Source organism: Phoxinus phoxinus (genome assembly GCF_949152265.1).
Source record: "Phoxinus phoxinus genome assembly, chromosome: 9".
NCBI lineage: Eukaryota > Metazoa > Chordata > Actinopteri > Cypriniformes > Leuciscidae > Phoxinus > Phoxinus phoxinus.
Genome location: NC_136884.1, coordinates 12,385,325 through 12,407,289, shown reverse-complemented (window position 1 = coordinate 12,407,289; position 21,965 = coordinate 12,385,325). Strand labels below are relative to the sequence as shown.

General features: G+C 38.4%; 1 protein-coding gene across 1 annotated transcript in view; it reads left to right on the top strand.

The window, feature by feature from the left end:
* Positions 1-18,091: 18,091 nt before the first annotated feature.
* The window catches only part of LOC307003749 (uncharacterized protein), a 133,961-nt gene continuing 130,087 nt past the window's right edge, over positions 18,092-21,965 (top strand). Inside the window, exon 1 of the mRNA XM_079622530.1 lies at positions 18,092-19,049. Within this exon, the coding sequence (XP_079478656.1) occupies positions 19,044-19,049 (6 nt within the window). The 5' untranslated portion in view covers positions 18,092-19,043. The remainder of the gene's footprint in view (positions 19,050-21,965) is intronic.

Genomic DNA, 21,965 nt, shown 5'->3' with positions numbered 1-21,965 from the left:
AGCGTGTTATATATATAGGGCTTATTTATTTATATATATTAGGGCTCATAGCTAAAAAAAAAAAAAAATTATCACTAATCGCACACTATTTATCTTGTTTAATATTAATTTTGTCATCATTTGCTATATCTAGCAAAGTAAACCCTTATATATTGAAAGGTGATTCTCACAAAACTATTTTCTGTACGCTTTTTTAAAGGGAAATGCAGGTGTCTTTCCAAAAAAAAGGACACTTTGTGAAAGAACAACAAAATACCAAATGATATGTATCCATAATTCATACATTTATGCTCACCATTTTTTAAAAAACGACAACATTACAGACACTTTTCAGAATTAACAGTGTATAGTATGTGTACGCTGCAACAGCAAAGAGCTTGTTTACATTTTGGACAAGTCAAGTTGCGATGGAGATTTCACACACCGCGCTCGCGCTCTTCAGAAACGATCACAGAATGACACAGCTCATGTTTTAAACCGAAACACACACTGGAATGAATAATTCACTGAAAACTCAACGTGATTCTCCATTCTCTCTTTACATAAGCAGTGTTTTGAACTGATTGTTTGAATGAAGTCACTTACTGGATCATTGGACTTTCCAAGAGTTTAGCAACTTGAAATGATCTGAACGCAAACAGATGCGAAATCTGGTTAGAAGATTAGACATGTCCACCTCTGTAGATGCTCCGTGTGATAAACTCCCTACTTCTAAAAGATCGGCATGCTTTTGTTACCTGTAGCATAACCTATAACTGCGGCATGGTTCACATCAAACACAGACTTTTGGCTCAAACATCGCTCCATATGACAGGCCGACGGCCTTGTTTAACAAGACTCGAGCAGAAGAGAGAACCGTGCCAACCCAAGAGCTTGATGATGGTGTCCCTTCTAACGGCGGCGCTAATTATCATAGGCATTAATTAGCTGTGATTCTCTCCGCGTTAACAGCCGCGCACACATCGACCACAGAAATGGAGAAAAGAGATAAAAGCCTGTATGACACACAAAACGATTTCCCGCCGTCACTAAGAATCTCTGAAGCCGAAACCATCGCGTAAATGAAACATTACACTGGGTTATGTTTCAAAACCGACGTGAAATGGAAGGGCCGCGGTGAAATTTGTTGGATGTAAAGCCTTCACGCGTGACTGGATGTGAAGGGACTGGAGTTAAAGAGGACCGTAAACGACTGTCCGCCTCGTTATTACTGAGGTGTGATGATGTTACAGACCAGCTCGTGTTTTAATGATCCTGTCTACATGCTGGCCATCTGTGCCTCCGTCTCACAGATACATGAGCACAAATGCTTATCAGTACTTAATGATGGTGGATCAGTGCTGTCAAATGACTTAAAGCCTCATTTTGCGGCTTATTATTGTTTCATTGAAGTTATTTAGGATTTAGGGTGGGTTTCAAAAGTTTCCTACGTGTCCACTGGTGCAGAAGAAGCGCTGAGATCTGCTGATTTGAGGGTTTGCCTTCCTTTCAATATGCGGCCTCTAAAATTCACGTATATGCACGATTGCAGTTGGAAACTATTTTGTAACAACGTAACTTTAGCAACGCCACAATGAAAGTGTCCAAACCGCATTTGAAATCTGAATTAAATTACACGTTATTATGAGATTGAAGTACTGAGTGTTTCAATTCCACAATGACATACAGTTAAAGATATGTTTTAACTCGTGTTTCCTGATTTTTAATTTTATTTGAATTTTGCCATTTATTTGCAGCTCAACATTTGGCGTTATGGAGATTTCCGTGATGACGACGCAGATGAGTTCGGGTACCGCCGCTAAGTCATTGTCCCAAAGACCTTGTGGAAGACAGGATGCATTTGCAGAGAACACAAAAAATCATGAAAAAAAAACTCAAAACATCAGAATGCTCTTTTCTTTTCTAACGTTGAACATTTGCCTCTGTCTGTTTTTTTTATTTTGTTTAGTTTGTTTTTTTACTCTGTGCATATCCTCTCTTCTGCCCAAGGACTTTGTTTCTTATCATTTTCTTTTCTTTTTTTTTTAAGCAAGTAGGCTACGGATAAAGCTACCTGTAGCTGCTTTAAGTAGGACCAATTTATTTACCTTAATCTTAAATTTTGACATGATAGCCAAACATCTTGTTCATGTACATTTTTAGCCAATCACCAGCTGTCAAACCCAATCATAGCAAACCTGATCTGCCCAATCCGATTTCTATATTTTGGGGCAAGATTTTTAAAGAAATGAGGGGGATGCACAGAGCAACTATGAACTCAAAAGCTTGCTGAGAAAATGCCTCCTTAATCATGAGATGCTATATATGGGATATATATAGATATTTTGAAGGTAGATCAAAACTAACCAAGTGAACTGACTGAACGTATTGTTGTCTCTCTCTGATGTGATCTGAGTGTTCAGTGACATTTCTGGGCATTTGTGTAGGACGTGTGTGTTCTCTTTCTCTGTGGCAAAAGAACCGCTGCCAGCACCTTTACAAGCGTCTCTGGGCTTCTTCCCTGCGAGGTTTACTCAACGGTCATCGTTTCTTCTTTTCCTGCTCTTGCCGCCATACGGAAACAGTGTATGAATTTGTTTCTTTCTGAGGTAGACCCTGTCATTGTATTTAAATCTGATGAATAAAAATGAGCAAAGTGCCTTGTTGTCTGACTGGTTTTGAGGGATGTGGTGATGGTGAGTTACTTTCTTTGACTATTTACAACATGGTATTATCACTATAGTGTTTTTTAATACGACACCAGACTATGTTACAATGGCAAAACACAGTAACAACAACAATGCTTAAACTGAGAAAAATAGTTTCTGGTAATTTCACTGACCAGATTCATTTTCACAATTAATATGGACGAAATACAATTTTAAGTCAAATTTACAACACAAAGTTGTTAATGAACTTTGTAAGTATCAATGTTAATTGTCACCTTATACCAACATACACTATTGTTCATAAGTTGCGGTTCACCTTTGGAAAGTCTTTTAGGCTATTTGATCAAAATTACAGTGAACAGTAATATTGTGAAATATTATTGCAATAAAAAAGAACTGGTCTCTTTTAATGTATTTTAAGAATTTATTCCTGTGATGGCAATATTCAGTAATATTGAAAACAGTTGTGGCAATGTTTCAGTAATCAATATTGAAAACAGTTCTTCTGTTTAATATTTGGAAACAAATATTTACAAAGATAAGATTTTATTGCACATTTTTTTATAGAAAATTTAAAAGAACGATGAATTTGAAATAGAAATATTTTGTAACATTATGAATGTTTTCCTTAACTTACCGACCCCAAACTTGTAAACAGTAGTCATGTATTACAATGCAGAAACCACGTGTTTTAAATTACATTTGTGCATTTGCAATGTGTGAAATGAATGAAATATAAACGCAACACGGACCAAAGGCATGTAATCAAACCAAAAACGGTTAATCGACATAACACTGGTAATACCGGTAAAATCGCTAATTTGGAGGCGAAAGTAAAATGCGTTTTCGATTAATTCCTATAGAAGTTAAGCTTCCAAAGGAAAGAACGGAAACTGGCTCTGTGCCAGTGGACACGCACCGTTATGAATGCATGTGCAGCTGTGCACATTTTACTTTCGCTTTCAAATTGCCAATTCGGGAGCAGCAATTGCTTGAATGGTGGGTTCATTATTATTATTATTGAAAAACACAACAAAACAGTACATTGACAAACCTGTTTAAATGGTGCTTTTACATTTAGCTTTGAAACCAAATCTTCCCCAGTCATCTTGTCAGTCAAGAGTGAGGAGAAATCTTCTGACTCCAGCTGCGACTCTTGTTCAGCACATGCTGAATTTGAGCAGGTACGTTTAGTTTTTAACTGTAGTGTCTGTTCTGGAACTAAACTAAATAAATAAAAATTACCGTACTATAAAAAAATCTAAACGACGTGGGGCTGGTGCCGCGGTGGGCACCTTTACACATTTTAGCTCTACACGAGTTCTCAGCTGGTCAAAAGCCATCATATGTAGGCTACGCACATACAATGAGTGCATTTATCCAAGTACACAGCATTGTTTTGGAAGTTTGGTAAGTTCCGTCTCGAAATAGGCAATACGTCATAAAAATGGCAATGTGAACGCTAAGCGAACCAGAACTAAATGTTTCGTTTACGAAAAAGGCGAAGTGAACTACAAGTGTGAACTCGCCCAAAATAATGCAGACAACTTGTTTTAACCACAACTGGTTTCAGAACAGTGAAACTTCCACTCGGTTTGACAGCGGTGAGCATTGGGTCTCGGTATATAAAGCTGAAACTGCAGTTGAGACTCACTTGAGAACTAGCCTGTGTTCGAGGCTTTAGCTGAATGGCCCTCATCTCTGCTGAAAACATCATCGCATCTGTTCTCCACTGTCCTAATGAACCATGAGCACCCTGCTTTTGCCCAGTGCAACTCAGGCTATTTATTAGCTCTGTGAGAAAGGGCTTTTATATGAGATCATGGTATAATGTAGTTCTCTAATGTTAGTTTATGACTTTTACAACAGAGATTCCTGCCTCATTGCTGCACTGATGTGCTTCTTCAGCTTCATCACGTCCCTTTATTAAGTCAAAACACTGGAAATCACTTCTCTCTTTTTTTCAGGTTAATGAGATCTAACTTTACATTCATACACACATTTTTTTTAGCCTTTAACAGAAGTACATCATGTCCTTTTCTTGTCAAATGAATAGAGACCATATCTCCATTTTAAATGTCCTGTCTTCAGTGAATTTAACTAATGTTCAGCTTCATTAGCTCAGTTCTTTGACCTCCCTAAACCTTTTATGTTAAATAATTTAAGGACTCAAACCTGTATATATATTCACTTCAATTGAGAAATATGTCGCTAGACATTCTGCAGAATGTGCTTTTAACAGAAGACGAGGTGTAATTGCTCAGATTAGCATTAAGCAGGTTAAGTCGTAACGCTGCAGGTAGTGTTGTGGCGAACACACAGATTATTCAGATTCTCATTCAAATCCACATTGTGCCCCAGTGCCCTTTTTCTTGCCATTAATTTCATGTCGCCGCCTCACTATACAATTATTAAAGGTGCAGTAAGCGATTTTTGAAAAACGCTGTTGAATAAGGGTCGGGATCGAGCACCACAACAAACTTGTAGCCAATCAGCAGTCGGTGTTCACTCATGATGGAAGAGAGGAGGGAGATTTGAAGAAAGACTTGAAAGAGAGATGGCTGAGAGAAACATTACAAAACTGGAAAAGGTGGTTATGATCAGGCATAGGCTACTGCACCTTTAAAAGCTAGAAAAAGCCTTTACAAAATAATGTGCTGCTTAAATTTTGAAAGTGTAAAAAAAAGTTTTGTCCCAATCTGTACTATTTCTACTCTTGTTTTTGTTTTCCAGGCAGGTGTTTAACATTTGGTGTTTTAAATAGTCAATTTTCCCTTAAGATGTGCAGAGTGTTTTAGCAGTAGCAGATGTTTCTCCTTTCATTCTCATGTCTGTCAGTCCTCAGTGAGCAGGATGAACACCCCACTGCAGTTTTAACCTGTCTTTCATCATGGAGTATGAACTATATGAGTGTCTTATGCCCTATTCGCACGGGATAAGTATTCCCTGGTGACCTCTAGTCATTTGTAATAATAGTGGAGGTCGTCTCATGTGATCTTAATCCCGCGCGAATCGGCCATGTCTGTTTTTGTGTAAAAATTTAAATTCCCCCGCAAATGACGTACCATATTTCGCCGAACACCGAGGTCCTGTGATAATATTAGTCCCGTGCGAATCGGCATCTCTGTGATTTGACGGGGTCGTATATAATTTTTTCAAGGTTTTTGTTTCCTGTGTGCTTTTTTTATCCATCTTTCGTGAATAATTGAGGCTGCGTTGGACCGTTTTAATAGTATTTTGATAGTATTTTGTGTGCTGGGTAATATCGCTACGCCATACAACTATAAAATTTGCAGAAAGAGAAAGCTGAAAACCATGAAGAGCAAAAACAAAAAGAATGATAAGATGGAGATGGATGACATGTATAGCAGCATGTGGTAAGCAACATTCTTCTGCTTATGATATATCATACATCTAGACCTATTAGACATTTCCAAGCAATAGCCTATTGACATCATATCTGGGAGATAAGTCAGTAAATTTGAGAAATCACAGGCTTCGTTTATCCTGTGTGCGAATAGGGCTTTAGTGTGCCACAGTACACCTGAAATACATAGTGTCCTAAAACTACAATATAGATATATTAATGTGTGTTGCAGATGATCTGGCACAGTCAGAGTGCTTTGTGTTTGTGACACTCACCTGCTTGCATCTCTTGTTTTCTCTCTTCTCCCTCTTATTCATGCGTTCTCTATGATGTGGACACTGGATGTGAGATGGAACAAAAGAAGACGCATATGTCAATAGTCAATCTCAATAGGAAATATAGCTCTGTGTTTATTCACACGTTTATTCAAAAGTGTCACTTAATCAATGAAGTGACTTGAATTTCTCCGAGAAAGCTGTGTGGCTTCAGTAGAGTTGGGATATCGTGCACAACTGCTTTTTGTGGTTCTTTTTTGAAGTTTGAAATCTTCAGTTTTCGATGCAGCTGCATTGAAGAGTGACCCTAGCACTTCAAAATCCTGCTTTTGTGCTCTACAGAAAGTAATACAGCTTTGGGACGTTACAGATGGTGAGTAAACATGAACATTGGGTCAGTTTCTAAGCATCCGACCAAAGATTGTCTGTCACACTGTGCACTTATACAACATGGCAAACGCTTCTGTTGCCAATAGACAGTATGCACTGTGCAGACTGCATTGATATACCTCACTTCTTTTGCGCAGTACTTTTAAAATGTTCTAATGCTTAAAATGAAATCCAGTGGAGATGTGCTCTTCACACTCGATGTTTAAAAACTAGCTAAAAACCAGAGGTCAGTTTTCTTCCAGCTAATTTTCTTCTGGCAGATCTGCTCAGTTGCTCGGCTGCATTCATTTCTTGTTTGACATCAGCCAAAAGAGCAGAAAAACAGCATCAATTCAAGAAATGGATGTACAACCATGAACTGGAGGTGCGGTCAGCATCTCAATGTATTATTTTTTTTTTTCTACGGTCTGAATGGTGTTACAGATTTTTTACGGCTGACATTATTATGAAATGGTTTAGATTCGATTAATTCCATCCAGTCTTGTGAAATCAGACTGCAACTAATAATATTAAATGATTGAATTCTCAGTATAGCTGCAAACTCTGATCCCTGACTCAGTCTCTCAGTGCAAGTAGCTCTTGTGAGCCGGCTTTCGTGTCTTCTGCGTGTCGTCCCGGTGACCTCCAGATGCTCAGGAGAGGTGTGTGTGAGAGCCAAGAGTGAAAGCGGGAAAACACTGTGGTCTTGTCGGGTAGAGGGCACCTCTAATGGAGGATTTCTACCTCCGACAGCCGTGTGCTTCACACTGCGAGGCAGATTGGACGGCATAAGGAGTTTCTTCTCGCTCATCATTCTATTAGATCACCGTGGCTGCCAGAGGATGGAAAAAAAAGATCCTGGATAAACTTATGAAATGATCAAGGGCATATATTCCCATCATATGTGAATATAATTACTGTGGTCTTGAATCAATTGAATCATGTTGGATTCTCATTAGCAGAGCTCCACAGAGATAGATGACAGTGTAATTGTCTTTTGAGTGAGATTCACTTATATTCTCTTGATGAAAGCTATACTGTATGCATCTAATGACAGTTTGAAGCAAATTCTCACATTCTCTCATAACTATATTAGCGTTCGCACCACCGGACGATAATGTTGTGTTTATTCTAAGCGTGCACTGCAGTTTTGTCGTCTGTCGCTTTAAATGCTCAAATTCTTTAAAGCAGGATGGATTCTGATTGGCTGTCAATGTTTTCATTGTTCATTAGCTGGAAGAAATCGTTCTGAAAGTGATTCCAAGGATATTGTTTCTCTGTCCGTTATAATTGTGGTGTGGACACTGCTATTCTTTTATATTTAGAATGATTTTTATAAATGGTCATTATAGTTATCGTCCTTGGTATGGGTCTTAAGTCTGTGTACACGAGTACCAAATGTACGTTTATGCGTTTTGACATTTAAAAAATATATATATATTTTTTTTTATCTACGCCAGCTTTAAATAATGGACCAATCAGATGACTCTGGGGGTCGGATAAATATTTCAAGGGTATTTAATTAATGTATAGCGTTCAAAAGTTTGGGAGCAGTAGTTTTTTTTACTAATTTTACGAATGTTTTTAATTCATCAAGGATGTGTTATATTGATCAAAAGTTACTGCAAATAGATTTACTATATAATGTTTGAAAACATTTCCATTTCAAAAAATGATTTAAACTTCATAGTCAAAGAATCATCAAAAAAGTTTCCACAAAAATATTAAGCAGCACAACTGTTTTCAACATTGATAATAATAAGAAATGTTACTTGAGCAGCAAATCAGCATATCAGGATGATATCTGAAGGATCATGTGACACTGAAGATGCTGAAAATTCAGCTTTGCATCACAGGAATAAATTGCATGCTAAATTAAAATAGAACATGTATTTTAAATTCTAATATTTCAGACTTTTTCCTGCTTTTACTATGTTATTGATCAAATAAATGCAGCCTTGGTGAATGTAAGAGTCTAAATTAAAGCATAAAATCTTACCGACCCCAAACTTTTAGTGTAGCTGTTACCATGTGGAGCATTTTGATTGTTACTTCCCTATGTAGACAGCAAGATCCGTAGTGTTCAAGTCAGCCATTTTCCCCTTCTCCGTGTGTTGTGTTTACTAACACCGAGCGAGTCTATCTCTCAGAGGACTTGTTAGATAGAACTCTAATCCCGCTCTGTCACGAGAGGAAGCAAACCAAGTTATCAGGCCTGGTATAATAGCGTTGTCTGGTTTCTTTAAGCGTTAGTTGCTGTCATGAATATCAGGAACACAAGTGCTGGAGGTGACATGGCACCTCTCTAAAATGATCAGATTAAGTGTTCACAGTTGTGCTAACAGGAGAGGAGGGTGTCTCTGTAGCAACGCAGCGCAGCGGGATGCACATGCCAACCTCTGGTTTCTGTTGCTACGGTAACATCAGGTGATTCTATAATTATCCTCCTTGTACTGGCGGTCTCAGTCGCCACGCCCTTTCGGCCGGCTCTCAACCACACCTGACATCCCGAGATTCTCGGAGTACAATGTCCCTATGTGCGTCACGATTATATGCCATTTTGTAGTATAAATAGTACGAGAAGTGTTCACACTGAAAGTTCTATAAAGAAAAAGTGCACTTTGATGATGCACTTATTTAACATAAAGAACGAAGAGTGGAATGTTGGACACTTCATGCACTCAACGGTCGCGGAGGGGCATCAGACTCCGACAGTGTTTTCATGCACTACACGGTTGAGTACATAGTGTATACGTGCATCGCGTATAGTGTGTCATCTGGAACGCAACTCCTGTCTCTCTCTCTAAACCAGTGATTCCCAGTTAGGGATTTACATACCAGGTTTACTAGATTCCAGGGTACTTGGAAGTGTTTTGTTTATTGAAAAACAAAAAAAAAGTTTATTTGACAGTTTTTAAGTTAAAGTTTCAAGCTAAAATGAATCACTGATTAATATAAGTCATGATGAGCAACATGGTTTGGTGTTGATGAAAGTGTATTTTGAGCCTATTGATGGGGCTGTGTGGGTACAAAATACAAAAACTGTAGGAAGACATCGATCTAAACACACTGAGCAGGGAGACTTTTCCTGTATTTATGAGATTTCTGTATTTCCTGAGACTATTTATGCGAGTGATGGCGCTTTCCAGTTTAATATCTGTCGCTGATAACGCATCAGAGCATCAAATTAAACTGATCCACTTCTGTGTTTATCCACACGTCTTCTGACTGCAGGCCCCGATTAATAACTTGAGGGATGGAGGGAGGAAAGAATCAATGGAGCTTTGGTTTACTCTTTTTATCATGCACCCTACAACAAAAAAACACTGCGGGAAAAAATACACTTTCATCTTTGCCCACTTACCATCAAATCATCCAAAATACTGTGTTTCTGTCTATCTTCTCCTCATGCATGTAGGAGAGAGCAAAAGTAATGGCTGGTTTGCCGTCACAGGAATAAATTATATTGTAAAATATATTCAAATAGAAAATTTATTTTAAATTGTATTGATATGCGCTGCACGATTAATTGTTAAAAGATCGCGATCTCGATTCAAACACCCAAGCAATCTTATTCCTAAATTACATTGATTCGGGTGAAGTGAAGTCTTCATGAGGGAGTCATTGAATCATTTGTTCGAGAGATTTGTTCAAAAACACTGATTCATCCAGTACTGAAAGTCTGTGGCTGCATCCAAAATGCATACTTCTCTACTATATAGTAAGCGAAATACAGTATGTGACAAAAAGTACCCAGTTACACTTCTGACAAGATTCTGAAGTGTGCATACGATGGACACTGTACTATCCCATGAGGCCACTAGGATGTATGAATGGCAGTGAAACGATGTAACTGACGCTGGTAGGTCACGACAGTGACAGCATAGCGAATGTACAGTAGTATTCCAGATTACATTCATATTACACGCATATAGAACATACTTTTTTAAGCAGACTTTTACTTTTTAAATCGTGAAGTAATTGCTTATTCATAAGAAGAACCTACTCAAGAGAGTGATTTCAGACGCAGCCCATACGAGTGATTCATCGAATCGTTCATTCAAGAGATTTGTTAAAAAACGCTGATCCAGCAATGAAACGTGAAGTCATTGAATCATTCATTTAAATTCATTTTTAAATAGTCTGCAGCCATAAACATGTTGTCAGGACCTCTATTAAATGACGTGTCATGTTCTTTAGTTGTCTATTCAGAATCGTGAAATCTATTTTAAACGAGAAAATCGTGATTTTCAATTTATCTAGAATCCTGCAGTTCAGATATTATACACATAATATTACATTCAACACCAATAGTATTTGTCAAACCACTCCAGTGAACACTGGGAGGTCAGAGGATTTATAGGGAATTGTACCTTTTTTCTTTTCTTTTTTTTCTTTCTCAGTCCATCGTTATCGCAATCATGTAATCAGGAAGCTAGTAATCACTTAAAAGAGGAGATGACCGCTGTTGTAGACCAGGTTTATTTCTGCTGTTTGTGACATTAAATCTGTCGCTTGGCTGCCCCTTGCCATTTGTTGCGCATATATTAGCCTTTATGTGATTGATTGATTTATTTCATTATTTCTGATAATCTCCTAAAACTGCCTGTAGGTTGGCTGAATAGAAATTACACTGTGGAGCATATCTAATTGCCCTAATTAGCATATGCAGATGAGCCTGTTATCTTGTGTACAGAGTGTTGCTTATGGTAAACACAGGACTAATCACTTTAACGAATTTAGCTGTTTAAAATGCTGGTAATTGTGCATTGTTTAAACAGATGGGTTCCGTTTTCGCAAGCATTCAGACAGGAAGTGTTGAGATGAGTGCTCTCCAATCAGCTTCCCTTTCTTCTCGTCCTCATCATTGACACACAGGGTAGCCCTCTAATTACTCTGCTTTAAACCAGCCGTATCCCCTTCCGAAAGAATACACGTAAATGAACTCTTCATGTCTTCCACAGATGTGTTAAAAGACGAAGCGTGCACTACATGACTGACTGACTCATCACCCTGCACACTTTCTCATTTTATGACATGTTGGTGGTGCTTTTTACACAACTAAGGAAAAAAGAAAAAGATGCACACCTTTAATATACCAAAAGACTCAAGGTTTGGTATTGTATTGTGTTTAAAGTCACTATGAAATCAAAATTGCAATATATGTTATAAATGATTTATCCATGCACTTCATTTTAATTGTGTCCTCATGAAATTTAATCAAAATAACTTTGCATCCTTCTAGCAATGACATCTCTTCTCTGATGACGTGTTTACTGGCGCAAGGGCGGGAAAACCTGTCACTCACATGACATCACATAGGAAACCACAACCACCCAATCAATTCCCAATGGACAAAATTTAAGGCTACGTCTACATTAATCCGGATACATTTGAAAACGGCGTTTTGGTTTAAAAACACTCTCCGTCCACACTCACAAAAGCTCAATGACATGATACAGACGGAAAAATAAATAATAAAGTTACCGTGCAATACTTCTGGCAGGATAAATGAGCGAAATATCTCACCATTCACTGATGTGGTCCAGGTCGCACTCAGTCACCATTATATGTTGGGTCTAAAACACAAATGCTCTCATGTTTTGTCACAGGACAGAAAATGCGAGTACATTTTCTGTCATCTTTGCAGGACTGTGATATGAAGAGTTTGTAAAGAAACATATTTTAGCAACGGTGTGAAAGTGAATAGCACATAACAGGCACAATACCGGTATAAACATGAATATCTATTGGTACAATATGCGTCACATGACTAAACTTGCGTCATCCTTTTTAAATACCTCCGTTTTAACAGTCCACTTTACAATGCGAAAACGGTATTATCAAATGTATCCACTTTGGAGAGCGTTTTCATCCATAAGAACTTCGTCTCAGTGTGAACGGAAGGCCAAAACGGAGAGAAAAAGATGCGTTTTCAAACTAAAACGTATTAGTGTAGACATGGCCTACGTCACGGCCCTGTTTTACTCAGCTATACATCACAATAGGGAAGAAAAGACAATCACAACTACTGTTTCATGCCGACTTTATCAGTTCTGCTCTTGTATTATCTTCCCAAGGTCACCAGGAGGTTATTTTTTTCAGGCCACTTTGAGACATTTGGACTCATATTTATCTCTGTTCATTCATCCACATCCCTGCGTTCACGTCACATATCAGCAGATCCCATTATAAAACTGGACTCTCAAAAGAAGCAATGGACCTTGACGGATCCAGTCCTCTATTGAGAGTCAAAGACACACATGCACATATGGTTGTCATGTGACATGTTCATCAGAGGTGGTGCAAAACCTTTGTTCAAGGGTCATTCATTATGTGTGGAGGGAAACCAGCAGCAAGGGCTCTAGCCCAGGGCATACTGTTCATGATTTCGACACAAGAACAACAACAAAAAAGGCTACTAACTTGCATGTTTGTGAGTACGTGCCAGTTGTTACACCAAAGGTTCCACGATTTCGTCATGTCTCCGGAGAGCTCTCGGGTTATGCACCTACACACCGACTGCCTCTGTGGGAAGAAAAAAAGTTTATGTAACAAGACGGAAATTCAGGTAATCTCAACTGTAAGGTGGATTCAGTGCGGGCTACTCTAGATGTGGAACCTGAAATGGGTAACCCCAAATAAATATAGAAGGCACCACTGCTGTGCTATTTGTTGAACATTAAGTGGAGCTGACAAAATTCCCATCATACTCTCTTTCCCCAGTCCTTTCCTGAATAACAGTGTTGAGAATTGCGAACGGTTTTCTTCTGTGAGAACTTGAGGGCTTCCTGCTACATCAATATTTAATATGAAGATTCCTTCTATACTCCTACTTCTCTATCCCTCGTGGGCTCAAACAGCACCATCCCAAAAATACCACTCTACAGTAAAGAACTGAAGTTGAAGAAAGGAAATGTTGAAACCTGTCCTGAAGGCCTCTGTCCACTGCAAATTCTGAATGTTTCCCTTATATTGGATAATCCAATTCAGGGTTTTCAGTCTTTAATGATGTGATCATTTGAATCAGGTGTGTTCATTTGAGACAGAAGTGGGCCTAAATTGAGTAAAAGTACAGATACCCTAATAAAATATGATTCTAGTAAAATTATTACTCTGTTTCAATTTTATTTGAGTAAAAGTAGGCTAATTTTTAATGTACTTAAATTATTAAAAGGAAAAAAACCTGCAATTTTACGTACAGTATTTCATCCTACTGCTCAAAATAAGTGTATGTAGGGAAGGGGGTTTAATGTAGGCTACTAGACACAGATAACGCTAGAGCTAAAATAGGTTAGGGAATATCTCAGTCTGACATCACTGTGAATGTGAATTATTATAATTTAAGTAACCAACACTAAATAAGGATGCAGACACTTAATATGTATTGATCTGCAAATAAGAAAACGTTTTATAACCAAAACCTTTCGTACTCCGATAATAACTACTACCGATAATTAATTTGTGTGCAAGGCAAACAAGTGAAAATATAGGGCTCCCCCCGACTAAAGATGTTTCTAATTGACGAGAGTCCTGTTTGTTTTCTTTATTTTACAACGTTTTGTTGTTATTGTAAATTTTACACAAATAAAAGTAGACCCTTGGCAGTTTTGAATGATGTATGACCATAAATTACGGAGTATTTGAAGTTATTTCCGGTGATATCAGGTAAAATGCAACTGATCGCACAGCAGTCACGCAGTGCGCTATACTTCAGCTTCCACACTCCACACAAACACTTTGATATGCGCCTAATAATAGCGCACATTTATCTAGGTTGACTTTAGACCGAGCGGCAAAGTTACTTACATCATGTTTAAAATGATAAGCCATATTTGAGGTCGATGGATGATAGGCGAACGTTTGGATATCCTACCCGACATACTGTAATAATTACCACAAGGACCTGCTGCCGTTAACGATCTGTACCTCACGGACTTTGCCACTTCCTGTGGAGTTTTTTTGCTGCAACTAACCGAATAAAATGTTGGTCGACCTAGCCTCTTCTCGACCACTGGGCAGCCGTAGAAAATAACTAAATAGCCAATTGTAGAAATGAGGAAAATCTAAATGTGTGTTGACAAATATTAGCATATAAAACGACGTCAAAATGGGTTAACATTTTAAGAAGAAAATCTAGTGCCAGTAGAAGGCGCTAGATCCGCATGTTTTCAACCTGCCCATAGAGGGTGGGATCTCACTCACAGAATGTACAAATAGTGTCAGCCATCTTTTTTTGGAAGCTAAGCTAACAGGTTCTTATTCTGTGGATAATGCTGAGTAGTAGGGGTTACCATCCTCTTTTTCCCGTAACATAATGAATGGCGACAGTAGATGCAAAAGCCGAATCCCGGACATTTTGGGCGGTCTCGAAATCCCGGGCAGACTCATGGAGACTCACTAGTAGTAGCCTAGCCTTGTTGTTTAACTGCGCTCTCTTACCGGTAGGCGTGGGCTCATAGGGCAGTGAAGCAAGTGAATGAATACATTTTCTGGCTTTTCTCAGTCTAGAAGGCTCCAAATTCAAAAATAATTTCACATTTCTTCTACATAAATGATCCATTTTAAATTCACATTCATCTTTACAGAGGTGAAGTATCCCTTTAAGGGTTTGTAGCTAAATAAATTTTCCTTTTTGTCAGTTTGGACACCTGTCGTGTCTCTGAGCAGGTGACGATTTCTTCAGTTTAAGATAACAAGGAACGAGTAAAAAGTATGATATATTATGCTTTGGAATGTAGTGAAGTAAAAGTTTCCCAAAATTAAAATACTATGATAAAGTAAAGTAAAGATAGGCCTACTGAAACATTTACTTATTGAACAGTAACAAAGTAAAAAATACTTTGTCCACCACTGAAAATGTGTAAAGGTTTGGGAACCACTGGCCTACAATTCTGTGCCGATAATAATACCATACTACATAGGCCTACAAGTATCCAGAGTTTTCAGTGTCTCAGTGCGGCTCGATTCATGTACAGTAAATGCTGCTCCACATGAACTCCATCTCTACATGACTTTAGGTCACTTACAGTATTTTTCAACGCAGTGGGCCACCAATTTTACAAGGTTTGTGTAATAGGAAGCATTTATAAACCTATTGCCAACAAACCTTAAAGGGCTCCCTGCAGTTGTCTGCCAAAATGAAAGCTTTATGGTTTAACATTTGAAAATGTCTGAGACATTAGTATTGTAATTTTGTATTTTTAATGTAAAATCAAATATTTTTTCCTTAAATACTTGACTTTTTATTTTTACAGTGAAATCATATATTTCTTAATTTGCTTAATTTTTACTTGCCATGATTTTCAAATGATGGAGCTCCATTTTCTTAGAGTATATCAATATGTCTCTTCCAGGAATCACTCCACATGGGGCTTGCAGGACAAATCCACCATCAAGACCAATGATGTGTGAATGATATACAGAGTTCCCAGTATGTTAGATATGTACATGATTCATGTAAATGTTTACATGCTGTGTGTGGATCTGATTCACACGTGGTAATGACACAGGTGTTCATGTTTGGAACAAGGAGTCTGTCTTGTTTCATGTCGTTTCTTTATGGCTAAAGCCTAATCATACCCAGTATGGCTGTGGGGCTGTCTAACAGGATGAGCAGTTTGTCTTCATTGCGGATGGTGATGGTTCCCGTGTGTGTTGAGGGTGAGCGCCTCCACAGTAGTCTTTAACTTCCCCAGGATGTCCTGTGAATGAGGTTATCTGCGTACCTCTTTTTATCCTAATCTCCTTCACTTCCTGTTGCGCACCTGTAGGTAGAGAGAGATTCATTTGAATAATTTCAAAGGATGGTGGATTTACCACACCATAGCAGTCTGTTGTTGGGTTGTATTCGGACAACAAAATATTAGCGCACATGTTTGACCTGCCAAATATTTTAAACATCTTTCTCACACTAGTTAGAGACAAATCTGATACAGGATGTCAGGGTAAGTCAATGTAGCCTGTGTTTCTTTGTGTGCCCTTTTTCACTAACGGTAAAGGGCATTGCTTGACTTGATTTTTTTCCCAGAAAATGTCATCTACAAGAGGTTGGTGTCTCAGAGTGGAGCAAAAAGATTTCCTCTCATCACCATGGCTACACCAACTGCGACAAATCGCTTTTCTGTCCAATCCTCTCATTTTTTTCTCTCTCTCTCTTGGCTATGAAGCGTTTCAGTTAATATGAAACAAAGTATCTGCTTATGACAAGAATTATGTGAGCTTATTTCACAAGAGCCAAGGATGCTACAGCTGTAAACAGTAGAAGTTCAAGGCCCCAAGGTCTACAGCATATTAGTTTTGGAAATATTAGTTTAACCCCCCCAAAAAAATAATAAAAGCAGCAGAGGGAGGATGTATTGGTTTGATTTCCTGAACATATGGTAGTGGTCCACTCCACAGGTCCTTCACATCAATGGAGCCTCAAGCACCTTAGAGACAAATCCTTAGCTTTACAAGCAGTTTGTGCAGTTTCAAGAATCTTTCTGTAATGTGTAAGTATTGGTTTAAGAGCCCTAAGTCAGGAAAGAGCATTCAGATTGAGGCTACTCAGGTTCTGGGTTGGGTCTGCGGAGTTCTGTTAGGTTTACGATGAAATCTCAGTGTAAACACCTTTCATGAATGGATGTTTGCCAGTCATGAAGGGTGTGCAATCAGCAGATGGAATGTCATGTGACTCACTGTGGTACCACTAAAAGAGGAGGACATAAGCAATAATTTTTTTTAAAAATACAATACAAAGTTGTTAGAGTTTCCATCGGCCAAGCTCAAATTATCTGAGTGTTCTACTTCCTTTTTAGACATGAAATAAAACCCAAATCATGGGTTCAAATCTCACTTTGCGAAAGAATGTAATGCTTCATATTATGGTTAAGTGTAATTATGATTCATGTTAAAAAAACAACAACCTCAAACTGAATGTTCTCTAATAGCTTTTTTCCAATAGTTTTGTACTTTTGAAATCACAGGTTAAAATCTTGCTTTTACAATGCTCATATTAGGTTATTTATTAAAGACATATTATGTCAACAATAACATAACTAACATCCAAAAAACAAAGGTTATTTGTTTGCTCAGTGTTAGAACACAACTTCTGTTGTTCTGAAATTACAGTTCAGATTTTGTTTTTTCCCAAGTTCAGAAACATAGGCCAAATATGGTCCTTATGCATGTCTTAAATATAGTTTAAAACACTCATTTTATGTGAAAGATCCTCTGGCTTAGTGGTCAAATTCAGATGCCTGGATGACAAGGATATTGGATCTGAATCGCACATGGACTAAAAGTGGTTAGGTGTAATGCAGGAGTGAAAAAAAATGTGTGATCGGCTGAAAATAACTTCCAAACAAAGCATTTGTATTAAGAGACACCTCTATCTTTTGTCTAACGCTCAAGTGTCAATCTCTATAGGGCTGCAGTTCCAACACACCTGCATGTAATTGTAGAGTAATCCTGAAGTCCTTGATTAGGTGGTTCAGGTGTTTGGAGCTAAACTTGCAGGAAGACGGCCTTTCAGGAGAAGAGTTTGAAATCTTCAACTGGAAGACAGTACTCTCTTTGGAGACAAAAAGGGAGGGAGAAGAAAGGGGCAAAGCAAACTGGTCTGCCATTCTTTTGATGGCAGCGACAGAAGATAAGCGAGGTTATTTGGTGGAATTCATGCAGCGTGTTGGGTCATGCATAGCTGCTTTTGACATCCGAACTGTCACTTGGTGCCTGCTCTTATCTCCCTAGGCCTGTCATCTTGGGTTTTTTCACCAGCACTCCGCCACTTCCAAAAAGACCCTCATCATACTGAGCGCAACCTCCAAGCAGCCTTCCTTCACTCTCTCCCTTCATGGCTGAAAGCCGTATGCGAGTCAGATCTCTCACTGTGCTAAAATGCTTTCTGGCTCTGACTTTGCACGGAAGTGGAATCCTCTCCTGCCTGATCATGAGCGCATTATGAACAATCGTCCATTTGTATGATAATCACATCTGGGAGCGCAGGATAGTAATGTAGTGTAATTTGATGTAATGTTTAAAGCTGATCGGACACCAATCTATTCAAGCCCCATCTGTTCACAGGATGCCCCTCTCCACTCATGCTCCGGGGTTGGCGGTCAATTGCAGGTGCCGATTATCTTGATCGGCGGACGGCATGTGGCGGTAGGGATATGAGATAAACCCGAATTACTGAGCACTGACAGCCGGGTTAAGGGTCACGCAATGGACAGCATGCTGAAACGCAAAGCAGGAGAACCGCATGAACTCACACACTTCCTGTCACAAATAGACCCTGCTAATGGATAAGACTGCTGATACTCCACGATCAACTGCCAGATGTAGGAATCTTAGAGGTTCTCAAGCAGCTTTTGAAGAAGAGACGTCAGCATCTGGAATGACATGAGGGTGAGTAAATGATGAACTATTCCTTTAATGCACCAGTAATGCCTGCATCTGCCATTCGCAGTCCAACAGTATCTCAGTAAATAGGGTTTATTGTTGAGCCCTGAACTTAGGGTTTATTGTTAAGGGCCTGTGGCAAGTATGAGAGAGTTTTGGGCCAGTTGACAGAACTGTCCTTTTTCTGCCAGTGCTGCATTGTCACAAAAGATTGTGCGTTCATTGAGTTTGTACATCCATCGGTTTGCCTTGCTGTGGTTTATTCTATCGTTTCTGCAAATTCAGTTGAGTTGTCACTTGTCACCGAGATTATAGCTTGCTATGTTGTCGAAATGTTTTGGATCATATGATTCCAGCCAAAGTGTGTTTATTTACAGCTGTATAATTTCTGTCTTGTTGCAAATATTCAGTGCATTACTGGCCTGACTTTTAATGGTGGTATGTTGGTTTGCTTGCTTGCTATGATAATATCCCTGTGTGCCAGATGCTTTTGCCCACTGTTCGAAATGGCTTGTCTTTTTCAACGTCTGGAAAGTTTATCATTCTCCAGGGAGGGAGAACAACAGCTCTCTAGAGTGGCTAAATTAGATTACCTCTAATCCAAAATACAACCAGTCCTGTTCCACAGATTAAGAACTTTCTAATTATATAATAGAGGGAAATGATTAGAGATGATTCAATAGAAGAAAAAGGATTACATCAAATGGCCATCAATTTCCTTTTTTTCGCTGCATCAGAGATGAACTCACCTGTTCTCAGCATCAAAGTGAGAGGGCTCTATTATTGTCCCCGATCACTATTGCTTTTACTCGGAAGGTCTTTAGAAGGAACGATTTCGCTCAATTGCAGGTAAGCATTCCTTAATCCTGCTTTATGGATGACCATGGTAGCCATCAAAAGATGTTCTCCTCCCATTAGTTAATGGCTGATGCTTGTCACTTCATTTCAACTCTTTGCAAATGAGAGTGAATGTGGGCTCGGGGAGGGATTGTTTTTAGTGTGTGTGTGTGTGTGTGTGTGTGTGTCCGCCCCCGTATTGCACTTCAATGTAGGCATATTTTAGCTAGTTGATTTTCTATAATCAAGAGCTGATAGAGTAAAGGTCACGACCGCGGCCCTGGACAGAGACTTTAATCAGTGGCCATCAAAGGGCCCGGGGCATCACTCTGTAAGTGATTTCTAATCATCTCTCTGAAAGGCAGACAGATATGAGAGCATGTAATGTAATGGATGGTTCCGGTAGCTTTTGCATTAGCAGCCTAAAGGCTCTCAACTTTTGACCTTGACCTCTCTTCCATTAGGACACTCCAACCTCAGATAAACACTTTCGAGTGGATCTCCGTAACCACGTTGAACTCCTAAAAGACATTTAAGAAAGTGCTCGTGTTTTAGTCTACTGAAAAAAAAGATACATTTAAAAAAAAAAAATCTCCTTTTTTCCCCATAGAATATGCTGTCTTGCAATTATGTACCATATATACGTCAGGATATGACATATGTAAGGTCATTTATGTTTTCTGATGAGACAATATTTTCGATTGCAAAAAACAATTCTGCCATATGGAGAGCTAGAATGCGTTAAAATGTTTCCATTCAAATTGAATAGTGTCAAGTCTTTCTGCTCAACCTAGCTATTGGATTTGGAGTGACAGAATAAGACTTTCTTGTCTGGATTCTTTCACAAATAAAAAGGAAGCTGGGAAGGAACTTACTTACTTCTCACTAATAAAAAAGAAATAAAACATCCTATTTTACCTCAAAGCTGATAGATGGGCATCCCTGAACACACACACACACACACACACACCAGCTAAATCTAAAATGAACCCTTGGCACGTGTTTCCTGTGGGGCAACGTGTGTGACCACCATGTGCTCCATATGTGTGTGTGTGTGGGGCATGTAACTGGTGGAAATGTCCTATGTGACAGCTGTAGTATCATTGCCTGAGGAAACTCAGCATAAGCATCAGAGAGAGAGAAAGGGAGAGAGAGAGAGAGAGCAGGAGAATCCCTCCAATACTATATTCATCTGCAGTGATTGGATATAGGGTGACCAGATGTCCTGATAAAATCAGTCTGTTTTATGAGCCGTGTCTAGATAATTAGTTTTAACTTCAGTTTGAAATGTACCAAAGTGTCGAATGTATCTAAAGATCAGATTTTTTATTTCCTGTTGTTTTCAGACCATTGTAGGATATAAATAAATGTTCAAATAGTTAAAGCGCAGCCATTATGTCCTGCTATTTCATTATGGTCATCGTCACTTTAATCAGATACTACTTTCTGAGTGTTTACAAAGGGGCTAAAGGCACACCTTAAGAAAATATGTGCTTTCCACTACTCCCATAGTGTACGATTGCAGAAACATATTGAAATGCTTGTATTGAACATTTATGGAGCAACAGATTTTGTGTGAAAATAAATCATGAAAGTGTTTTTTGTTTCAAATAAATGTGAGGTGGCGAGGGGGGTTCATTTTATAATAAATGTTCAAAATGATCACTTTAGCAAAGTTTCTACTATTTTCTGTTTATTTTGATGAATTAATTTGTGTTTAATAAATATAATATTAAAATGCTAATATAAAAATATATTTTAAAAATACATAAACACAAATATTTAAAAAGTAAAGATTTGGAAAGCATTGAATGAGATCCTATAATTTAATATGCATTTACAGTACTAACATTAAATAATTTTATTATAGATACCATACTTTTACATGTTCTTTTACACCTTTCCAACGTGATGACGTAATACGTGGCGCATCTCTGAGATGTACAAGACGGGCATTTGTGGTTAAAAAGTGTATATATATCATTTTATTTTGATGACATTGTCAGAAAAATATTCGTAAATAAAGCAAATCTAAAATAAAGATAAAAAAAATGCAGTTTAAAAAGTTTCGTGCAAAAGTTGTGT